Source organism: Actinia tenebrosa, unplaced genomic scaffold (genome assembly GCF_029948245.1).
Source record: "Actinia tenebrosa isolate PJP-AT-01 unplaced genomic scaffold, QUT_ActTen_1.0 PGA_scaffold3__52_contigs__length_22856419, whole genome shotgun sequence".
In the NCBI taxonomy this organism is placed as follows: Eukaryota; Metazoa; Cnidaria; class Anthozoa; order Actiniaria; family Actiniidae; genus Actinia; species Actinia tenebrosa.
Genome location: NW_028292580.1, coordinates 19988158 through 19999901, shown reverse-complemented (window position 1 = coordinate 19999901; position 11744 = coordinate 19988158). Strand labels below are relative to the sequence as shown.

The 11744-nt window shown below is 37.5% G+C and overlaps 1 protein-coding gene across 1 annotated transcript; it reads left to right on the top strand.

The window, feature by feature from the left end:
* Positions 1-6298: 6298 nt before the first annotated feature.
* On the top strand, positions 6299-8344 carry LOC116305626 (uncharacterized). The gene is made up of 2 exons (XM_031715570.2): positions 6299-6727; positions 7375-8344. The coding sequence occupies exons 1-2, from the start codon at positions 6364-6366 to the stop codon at positions 7680-7682; spliced, it is 672 nt and encodes a 223-aa protein (XP_031571430.2). The 5' UTR covers positions 6299-6363; the 3' UTR covers positions 7683-8344.
* The last annotated feature ends 3400 nt before the right edge of the window (positions 8345-11744 follow it).

The following is an 11744-nucleotide window of genomic DNA, read 5'->3' as shown; positions in this document are numbered from 1 at the left end:
CTTGTTCGTTTTATCCAGCCAGCAGCTATTCCAGCGATCAGCTGGCCTCGGTCTTGATAATTATGATACATGTTCATGCTCACCTTCTCCATAAATTTTATATTATCATCACTGCATGGATAAATCTCGAACCAGTTTAAAAATTTATTGCACAAATTGTACATTACTAACCCCTGTTTCTTTTGAAAGACTGCATAAGCTGTAATCTCGGGTTTTAAATTCGTCCTAGAAAATACCCATACCCTCACCATAGAGGGATCATAAATGACCCTCTCCCCCCAGAAATTTCAATTTCCCTTGGATCCATATCAAACATTTTTAATTTTGGTCTTCTCTGACCCCCCCCCTCTCCTCCAGAATTTCCAATATCTTAGGTTGGTATGTTATGGATATTTCTGGAACGACACATTCACTATTCCATATTCCCTAATGCTTAGCCTGAATTTACCACGCAGGTCACAAACACTTTGTATTCTCGGTAAGAAGAATATTAATTTTCTCTTAGAATGCAATCTTTTATCTTCATGACAGTTTGTATGCCATGGCGTCAGATTGCCCTGTAGCAACGAAAGAAAGCATGAAAATCAAACCCCAAACACCCTTTGGGCTGATCAAGGTCATATATGTTTTTTCGTTTTGTCAGTAAAGAGCACCACAGAGCACCTGGACAGGAAAAAATACTGATTCCGAAATTGAGAAGTGTTGACTTTCCTTGAATTCCCCATTCGTCACAACGTTTGGGGATTATGTTGTGAATTGTCCTGCTATATTCCTAACACAATAGAAAACCAAAATTCCCACAAACTAACATTGGGAATCCGTGCCATGTTCCCTCAATTTCGTTCCGGTCTCTCTGGGAATTGGATGAGAATTTGTTGGGAATTCAAGGAAATTCCCAACCAATTCCCAATTTGGGAATCTGTTTTTTTTTCCTATGGAGAGGAAACTTTGCAATTAAGAGAGAGACTATATTATGTACAAATAAATTATGTTTGATATATGATCATAATTAAATGGACATCTATTTATGATAATATCTTCACATGTGAAAATAACACCATTGATAAGATTTCTTAGGAATCACAATAAATAGTGAAAAAATTTTAATTTTAATATCATAAATATCATATGGCCAATTGGAGATACGAATGTTATCTTCTCGTGCCGAGAATATCTTACTCGTTCTCAGTGATCACTCTTAATATATCACCTCAACACTAAAAGATCTTTCGCAGCCATGTAATGTCCTCTAAAAACTACTTAAATAATTGACATATGCCTCGGCATTATAGTGACTGCAGGATGCAGTCTTTGTGTCTAAACAACCTTGCTTAACATTTGAGTTCCCAATAGCTCAGTGGTTAGAGCGTCCGACTAGAATACGAAAGGTTGTGGGTTGAATACTCCATTTTACAGTTCTGTTCAGTGACCACAAATAATAGTTCCTAGCCGAGGCTGGAGTTGCGTGTAGTTTTAGTTGTTGCGTGTAGTTTTAGTTGCTTTGCTTTGCAGCCTCGGCTAGGAACTATTATTCATGGTCACTGAACGGAACTGTAAAATGGAGTATTCCCTTCCGAAAGTCAGAATTTTTTTTTCAGAGTTTCCTGTCCCTGCACACATTTCCTTCATACTCATAAATTAATTAAAATATTTTTTAAAATAAACAATTTATCTTAAAACTTCCCGCAAAGGATGTTTGCAGTGTGTGACAAATGCAGACTGTGCTACTTAGCAGTCGCAGAACTTCAGGTAATATAAAGAAAGCAAGTTAAGCTTAATTATTATTAAGTATTTACTGGTAAGGTCTAAGTGTGTAAGCTTGATTTTGGGTAATTTGAACTAAAGGATAGTATATGAAATTCAAAATAATTAAAACAAAGTAAGATTACAGTGTATTGAAGATATAGCTGTTTTGATGTCTGTAAAGTTATTGAAGCACATGATTTTACCTTATGATAAACAATAACAAAATTCTACACCGTAAATTTTTTTTAAAAACTACTTTTAGCAGCTTAAATTGATCGTCAGCCTTTGAGGATTCAATACAAGACAAAATTAGGTCAAGGTAAGGCCAAATTTTAACAACAATTTTTTATTATTACCCTAAAATACATTTATTACAATTAAGTCTAACTGAAAAAAGAGGTAAATGTTACTCAAAAATAACTTTGAAGCTCATCGAGCTGAGCAACAAAACTAGTTATTAAATTACATATATTTACATATATGTTACCTCAAAAACGTCTGGCAAACGATGTTCCAGCAAGTACTCTCTTAATTCTGGATCACAAGACCTCAAGGAAGTCATACTGGAAGTGAAATGAAGTGTCAAAAGACCATTCAATTACTGATCATCTAAAAGAGCAGTTGTTATGTCCGCCATCTTGATACTTTGAGGATCTGTGTTGTTACTATGGATACCTGACCCGAATTCAGGAATACTCACATGTATCAACCACAGGAAACCCACCATGAATTTTCTCAGATTTCCTTTCTTACGATTTTTTTTTCTTTCTTTATGTCCAAAGACCTTTACGAAATCATCTCTTTTAAGAGTCGTTGTCTGTAAATATCGAAAATTGTTGGATAGTAGCCAAAATCTTTAGTTTTATCTTATCAATCAAAACCCTTTGGCGAACGTTTTTCCCCTTCAAAATCGAGCCGGGTTGTTGGCAAAACTACACCCTAAAATACACCTTGACTAAACAAAAATCCTCCATTTTTGCTGCGCTTTTTCGCAGACACGAAAGAAAGAGAGAACGTACGGCATTAAATTTTCTTTAGGACATCAGAGTTTTCAATATAGTTTTTTAAAAACACTTTACCAGATGCCCTCTGCAAACTATAAAAAACCTCCAATTTATCTTAATAATCATAGGATAAAAGCTGCAATTTAGATATTATAACAATTAGTTCCCATCTGAATTGTAAATAGAGTGACAAATAAGTAAATAAAATAAGTAAAAAAAAACACTTTACCAGATGCCGTGCAAGCGTTGGCTCGTGTAACATTTACCATACCTTTCTCTGTCTCTTATATCATGTATTTAGAAACAGATACTCTAAACTGAATTATTATAAAAACGATCTGACAAAAGTAAATTAGAAACTTTTTCTTTTTCTTTAAAGTCAGGAAAAAAATTTTACCCGTTTTCGACATCATTAGATGTTAGAATGTTCCTTCCTGGAAAAGGACAGAAATCTCCTAAATTGGGAGTTGAATGAAAAAATCCAAGATACTGGAAATGTCACTATTAAAACCTGATCAGTATTGTGTTGGATTATTTCAGTATCTTTGAACGTTTCCCAAATATAGTCACCTAAAGAAGCACAAACATGAAGTCGGTCATGGAGAACCTTTGTCTAAGGATTTTTCAAGAACGAAACTAGTCTTAGGGAGTGTTTATCATTTTTTGGTTTGGGTGGGGGTGGGGGTGGGGGTGGGGGAACCCGTTGGTTTAATCATTGGGAGTGGACAAAAATCATGGGGAAGTGTTTCCTCAGGGGAAGGGGGGCTATTGGAGTTTCAAAATATTTTTGGGGATAGGTGGGTCTCATTGAAAACGGGTCATTGGAATCTGGCCCATCAAAGCTAGAGCCTTTTCATACTGAACAAAATCACTATGGGCCAAATCCTAGATAATAATTAAACTTTGAACGTCTCGATATTTTGAGCTTAGATTTTTTTTCGGTTAGAGTTAGATTTTTTTTTTGTTTTTTTTTTTGTTTTTTTTTTTTTTTTTTGTTACAAGGAAGGAAGAGGAAAATGAGTTTTAAGAAAAGTAAAACCCATTAACTTTTCCATTAGCCGGAAGTTCTAGGTTTAACTGAAGACGGTGGTTGAAAGCGAATTGTATTTGCAGGGAGGATGGCAGTTTGCAATTTCCTCCAGTGTAAGATATTTCTACGCATGGATTTCACACTTCAGTCATTTGCGTTAAAAAGTTTTATAAACTTAATTTCGTTTTCGTTTTTTACTTTTATCTATAGATTAGGCTTTCTCTCAAGACTTGTTATAAGTAAACTGCCCTCATCTCTCGTCAGATCAAGGTTTTTATTCGAAAATTTCCCGAAGTCGCGAGAGGTTGGCCGCCCCCTATCCCTCCCCCCATATATAGCATATCAAAAGGAAAGTCAGCCAACAAGGAAGTGGAAAATGACAGTATTTTTTTGGCTGTAATTTGAAAACACTTGATTGGTTGCATTCATTTTCATTTATTTATTTAAACAGCTATATTGGCCTTCAAATTTTTCATTGAACAAAATAATTTCCTGGTTGATTATTCTAGGCCGGAAAATATTTAAAATAAGCTAAATTTCATTACCGATTTTTAGATTTGTAGAAAATATAAATCTTTTTAAATTATTCAAGTTAATTGAATTACAATAAACAGCAAAATGAACCACTTAGAGACCATTACTTGCGATCTTACCAGTACCCCCGTTACTAGGCAACTAAGTACCCAATGACATGCTGGCTTAGTCTAAAAGTAAGGCTTTCTTTGTCACCGTTGAGAATACTTCCCTTGGCCTTCGAGTTGTCATGGATACGATAGGTTTGAGTTTCATTGATGAGCTGTAAAGCTATCAGTAAGTTACATGCTCCTATTGTCAGTCAATCAAAAGATTTGCTTCCTGCACATGTGCTTTTAATAGTCACCGCAGATTAATTATCTTAAGTTTGGATTTCTTTGTTCCTCAGATTTTGTCTTTTAACGTGTTTTCATTGAAATCCAGTCAGTATGCAGAGCCAAAAAAGCTTCTAATTGTGAGGCAAGCCTAATTTTTTTCGCTGTTCAGTAATATTTGCAAATTTGTCTCATTAAATCTAAAAGCCCCTCTCGTAAAATGCTCATTTCATACGAATTACTCGTGAATGAAAGCTATTAGTGGACAAGGATTAGCGATAATGATTATCTGGGCATCGAGATGGATGGTCTCGCTTTTGTATAGTTAGACCATTATAGTTCAATATCTCTTTCAAATATCGTATCATATTGCTCTTTCTACGCATGGGGTTGCTATCTTCCTCGCCACGATATATGACATATCAGTAAATAAAGAAACGATCTTAAAAGTCGGCTTTTACCAATGCTGAGAATACGTTTAGCAAATACATGATTGCGTGAAAAATTAAGTCTCCTAAGAGACGAGTCTTTGGCACAACGCAGTACGCCCTTAATTACCGTTAATTGTTGTTCATTTACAAATTGCTTTTACTGACATATAGGGAGAAATTCTCCCAAAACTCAAAGAAACAGGAAAGCAAACTAAAAAAAGCTAACGGCGTCAATTTGAAACGCGATACCTGAGTATTGTTTTGCAAACCGAAGCCAGTTTTGTTCATCAATTAATTGGCTTCTCAATCATTTTGTGAAATGTGGACATAAAACTTGGGTTGCTATGTAATTTGATTGACGACTGCAGAAGCAGTGTTTGTTGAATTATGTCATTAGTTCGAATTGGTTTTATTTTAATGAAAGCTATACTTATCTGTAGCAGATAAATAAAACCAAATGGCATTATCTATAGCTATAGATATTTCAACAGAATGATTCAACCCCCAATAATAGCGCCCATTTTTTACGACTTTTTTTTCATTATCAGGCTGTCCCCCTGGAAATCTAGTAGTTCGTCAACGTAATTTCTAGCAAGGGAGGCAATTTAGACACTTATGTAAAGAAAAAGGGATTCTTTTCATATGAAAGAAAAACTGTTTACACTTGGCTTTGTGGGGTCTCTTTAGTCTTTTCATTGTTGGATTAAGGATTGACCAGTAATGCAATTAATAGCTCGTATGTTTTGGACTGAAATTTCATTTAGAAGAAGAAAAAACAATGGACTTCGCTACAAGCTAAAAAAAATAGAGCACTAAAAAAAGACGAGCAGAAGATGATTTATTCATCTATTTGGTCATTTTGTGTTTCGCTTTAAATGTTAGTTATTAAAGTTATACTTCTAGTAAACAAACAGTGTGGAAACTTAGTTGATCTCTCTATCGACTATCTCAGTAGAGCCAAAGTTTTATGCTATGGTATAGACCATGTGTTAGTGCAAATACAATCCAATAAACTCTTACACTGCTTCGAGTTTACCCCATTACCTAAGCAGAAAGAGATCCCTAAACCTTGCGATGGATTCTAAATCTATTCCAATTTTGTTAATAGCAGCTAATAGTAAGTATAATAATGTTTAAATTACGATTTGTCAGACAGCTTAATTGTGAACACATTCTGATGAAAAACCTCTTGGTTCACCGGCAACGGGTTTCTATTCGAAATAAAACCATGAGTTAAATCCCCATTGATTGAACTTGTTGGTCTTAACGCGATTTGCTGCTCGGAGTGTAAAGAAGCCCGAGACATGCAACCCACAGAACGCTGCCATAACCGAGCGGAATATTCCCCATCATTGATGGCGCCAACCTATGCTGGCTTTCACTGCTATATGTGTCTTTACGAGAGGCACGCTCTTTTCAGAAGACCGTGGCCCTACCCTGAAAGACCATTAACAGATTCGCATCTTAAAATTTCGGATAGTTCAATGCTTGGTATGCCACACGGTCCTAGACACGGTCCTCTGCATTATTGGGTGCCTTCAGCGCACAGCCCATACCACCCGGATTGGAGGAGCCCTGTGGGAAACTTTAGCAGTTCAGAAAGAGCGGAACTTTCTCGCGACAATCATGGGTGTGCGAAATCTACCAGTCACGTATCAGAAACAAGAGGTAGAGTAACAAACCTAATCGCTTTGTTTTATACGAGAAGATGCGCTAGATTCCACATCAAGGCTTTGCGTTTTCCATGTACTAGTGACGCAACTATATTTAAAAAATTTTTTTTTAAATCCGGTAATTCTAAATAGCAATTGCAATAGGTCAAAATGCACTAACGACCTTTTGAGGCGGTAAGCCGTGTGGGATAGGCTCGGAAATCATATAGAGCATGCGTAATAGGTAAATTACGAACCTTGTATGAAACGACTGAAGAAGAGTGCCAATGGGCCTTTCACAACTTCATGTCGCGTAAAAAACGACCTTTTGGGTAAGCACATGTAATCAGTGCTGAGCTGTATTTCAAAGTAGTGTTTTGACTTGTCAGCTACAGTAACTTCAGTCTTTCAAATAGACCAACTCAAAAGATTGCAAATTTTTTCTTGACGTTTTTAGGTTTGCAGTTGACTAATTTTCTACTGTTGTTCAGGCAAGATTCACCACCCCCCGCTTTTTATTTGCTTGAGTTTAGTGTAATTTCAGAGTTATCACGATTCACGATGTAATTATCTTAGAATCTGTACTTTCTCCAAGCTTGGCTCTGTTTATTTTGATGCTTTTTCGTATACAAACATTTGATGTCCTTTCTCCTCTTTCTCCAGGCTCTGCTTCACCACGACGCCACTCAACAGAATCAAGAAGATCCGAAGTCAAGAAAAGACGGAAAAGAACGATTTTTACATCAGAGCAACTGAAAAGACTGGAAGATGAATTCGACAAACACCAATACCTTGTTGGAGTAGAGAGGCAACAGCTAGCCTCGTCGCTTACTCTCTCAGAAACTCAAGTGAAAATTTGGTTCCAAAACCGTCGAATCAAATGGCGTAAAGACAATCTCCAGCAATACCCAGATTACATGGCCGAGTCCTTGCAGGTTCACGAAAGGAACAAAGCGAGTTCCGGTTACTAGTTGAAAGGTGACCCATCAGATTGTATCCAGTACACGGCTACTCTAATCGCGCTGACCACGTGTGACCGCGCAAGCCATGCATGGATGAGACCAAATATATCGGATTAGTTTTTCGTTTCGGTAATTAGAAAGTGTAATTAAGCGAATCGAAAAAAAGCCTCACCTGTTGCTGAACTAAACTGATATTCATGTCCAACGCCTAGTCCGCGTTTTGCCTACGTCACTTGCAGTTAGATTGACAGTTACCTAACGGACTAAATGACCCAGGCTCGAAACATTGCCGACCACAAAGTGTAAAAATCTGCGATGAAAGGTTCATTTCAACTTCTCTAAGGCCATATTTATACGCTCCACTCTCATTTTATAAGCGAAAACTAGCTTTATTGATCAGACATGCATTAATTTAGTCCTTTATTTTGTCTTTAAAGCAATGTAATCAGTTCAGTATATAGCATGTTGTTTTACTCAAAGTGGGCGAGGAGTTTGAGCCATGCATTGTTGCAACGGCAGCGCTCACTGTCTCCTCAAACGTAATGGATCCCTCGTTCGGGTTTCTCTACGACATACCACGTTTTACTCTCTTGTAATCCTTCCAATTTGGTTTTTATGGTTATCTGTAAATAAAACCTGACACCTAACTACAAGATTAGGTGATAAAGCCATGCAAACTGTATGTTGGTCCGGTGTTGAGTTGATAGCTTGTATAGCGATTAACTTTAGCGTATAAAGCCTAGCTTGCTTAACATTTGTAAAATGGATCATTGGCCGATATAAAAATCGCGCGTAAAAAATTGAAGGCGTGATAGATAAATTTGAAGCGTGGCAGCGAAACAAAAACGATGACGGAAGAGGAGTGAGCAACGAGTAACTTAATAAACCGAAATCTGAATTTCCTCAGAAAGAAAAAGGAAAGAACAAAAATAAAATAAACCAAGAAAACATACGGGGGGAAAAACGGGGAGAAAACGAAAAATAAACAAAACAAAGAAAATTTAAAATGAAAAAAAAAAGAAAAGAAAGAAAAGAAAAGAAAACGCATACATAAAAATATGTTTCGAAGGTACTGGAAATCAGCGTTTACTTAGCCAAATATTTCACTATCATCACCGCATATCCAAGATGGTAAAAATGGAATCCACCTTTTTTTACTAAAAAGATGGCTAATTTGCATACAAATCACGCGTATAAATGTCGCTTTGTGATTGGTTCAAGCGAAAGTTAGGACAAAAATAAATCAAATCAACAATCTGCTTCGTCATTGGCTTATTCCTCAGTTTAAAAAAAAGCCCTGACATTTTACCCAACATTTGGTCTGCCAACAATGTTGGGAAGTGATTTTTGATGTTGGATGAATATTGGGCTCGTTTGTCATGACCGTTTTTCGCGACGCAACAACGTGCCAACATTGTAACAACAAAAGTTGGCTCAAATTTAGGTTATAATTAAATTGTGTCCCATTTGTCAGGGCCCTTAATCGCTTTGATAAAGCTAAGGTATTATTGACCTTTACACCGTGGACGTAATGTTGTCCCATTTTAGACCACGTGTCATTCCTTAGAGTGCTATACCTTTGTTTAATGGTTGCGCATGGTAAGACACATTAATATGGATACAATGCAAACAAAGAATCTTATTCTCAGGAGAATTACACGTGATCTGAAATAAGAAAACATTACGCCCAAGGTAAAGAAGACTATTTGGTTGGTTAGCTCATATTGTATTAATAAAGTCGTCTTGGGTTACCTGTGGTAGCGGAACTAATGTTATGTGCTATGTATAATATTAATAATATTTAAATATAATGTATAATTCTTAGATATTCATTGCCACAAGCTGGGCCGCTGGAGTTATTATTTTAACTCGATCTCCTACGTAATCTAATGAGTAGAGTACTGGCTGAGTACCGTGACACCAGGAAAAAAAGTTTGCGCATACGTGCACTTTAGCACGTTTTCTAAGAATTTTGAAGAGTTTGAGTGAGAAAATAAATGTTTGTTTTCTCCAAGTATACAAAAGATTTCGCGAGTATACTTTTGTCAGACCAAGATACTGTATCAACAAACACAATATGAAAGAATTAGCCTTAAAATTCAAGCATGGACACTAAGTTTTGGCATTTTATGAAGCCCAATTTGTCAGGCATGTTTGAAAATCAAATTTGCATACGAATTCAGAGCATGCGCAGACGTTTTTTACTTTTGTCGAGTAGCGTGTGCTTTTAGTAAGAGAAGGCCTTCGGTCTTGTATAGAGGTTATGCGCCATCACGTGACGGCAGCCATGTTAGATGGCAGGAACAATACATGAGAAAGAATTCAATTCCCGACAGGGATTTTGATAGTTCTGCCATCTAACCACAGGCAGCCCAAGCTGGATAATTATGGCGCCGGCACGTGATGGTGCAAAAGTTTCTATCTTCGTATTATCAGTTGAGCTATTTGAACAATGTACAATGAAACGATTCATTGTACCGGAAAACTTAACCATCAAGTCCTACCATAGTTAATGTAGCGGAATACACGACTTTCAAAAATGGCCGCCAAACTCGGTTGGGACTAGGGACAATGGAATGGAAGCGAGTTAAGTAAGGCCTCATTAGTAAACAAAGTCTACTCAGTACGATATTTTCTGTGCAAGTCATTCATCTCACCAATTCGAGTTCTTTTAAGCGTCTATTGAAGTAAGGGTATTGCACAAACTGAAGTGGAAAACAACATTATGCTGACAGCATAATGACATTTATGTCGAAACATTATACTGTTGTTAGATCCGGTAATCCAATATGTAACAGTACTTAAGGCGCGTCTTACTATCACGAGGCCTCTTATTCTCGCAGTCGAGCAAGTTCTCCTGTACCAATGCTTACCAAAGATAGCCCCTTAACCTAGTGATGCCGCGGCATCTGTGTATAGTTCGAGGGTAGAAGACGTCTCCCATTTTTCCTCCAGAAAAAACGATTTGCTGTTGTAGGCGTCTGGAAATGTACACCACGTGAGAATATCTTTTTTTGACTTCCTGAGTTAAACGTATATGATGATAGGGATTAAGGCGACCCTTGGTAAGATCAATCATGCGGCGCAGGAAAGCGCGACCTGGAACGATCACAGAGCAAGTAAAATTTGAAATGCCTAATAATGATTGTAATTCCCTTAGCGTTACTGACCGCTTTTTATAAAACTAACGAAGAAGAGTGTGACATTTTTGAAGCTTATCATCAGGTAATCGGGTCTCGCCTTTCACAGAATCTAGAGTAATACCCGTGAATATTAGAGCTTTCTCAGGGCCCACCGTTTTCTCTGGAGCTAATGGGACTCCAAGGTGACCGCACATGCCCATGAAATTTTTGAGATCTGTACGACACTTATCCTCGGTAGGTGGAATGAATAAGAAATCGTCTAAAACATGTAACACAGCCGACGCACCGAGACGTGTCAACGACAGCCATTCTAGAGATGTACTGAAAGCTTCAAAAATGGCACAGGAAGAAGAGCAGCCCATCGGTAGACATTTGTCAAAATAATACATACCATTCCACTTGAGCCCCAGCAAAGGATAGTCAGTAGGATGAATTGGATCCGAAAAGCTGACTTAATATCAGTTCGCCATAAAACAGCCTGCCCCCAAACGTTTATCGGCAGAAATTGCCTGACCGATTGAAGCATAAGATCGGAATTGCGCTCGATGAAGTCGTGGAGACGACGAATAAAGGAATGTTCCAGAATAAGAATGCGCTTTTCAGCCATAACTTACACAGTTAAGGTGTAAAAGTAAAAAATAACTTGCCACGCTGCTGACAATGGTTTCTCTGATGCCCAAATACGTACTCTGGGCCGCTGGAAATCTGACGCCTTTAAAATTTATATTAGGTCACCTACTGCTCTAGTCTCCCTCGCATCCGTCTTTAGTGTCAGTCGTCACGCAACGACCGACACTAAAAACGGATGCGAGGGAGACTATCTATGAACGACTATGAACGAGTTGAGAATGCGAAATAGAAGCTGTACGGTGATTGGTCAGATTAAAAGTCCGCGAACGGTTCTCTAAATATGTAACCCGTCTTGTGA

What these genes read in the sequence shown, in the direction of transcription:
- LOC116305626 (XM_031715570.2), top strand. Translation starts at nt 6,364, where the DNA reads ATGCAACCCACAGAACGCTGCCATAACCGAGCGGAATATTCCCCATCA. An exon ending in TCACGTATCAGAAACAAGAG is followed by an intron (nt 6,728 to 7,374) that starts GTAGAGTAACAA and finishes CTCTTTCTCCAG; the next exon opens with GCTCTGCTTCACCACGACGC.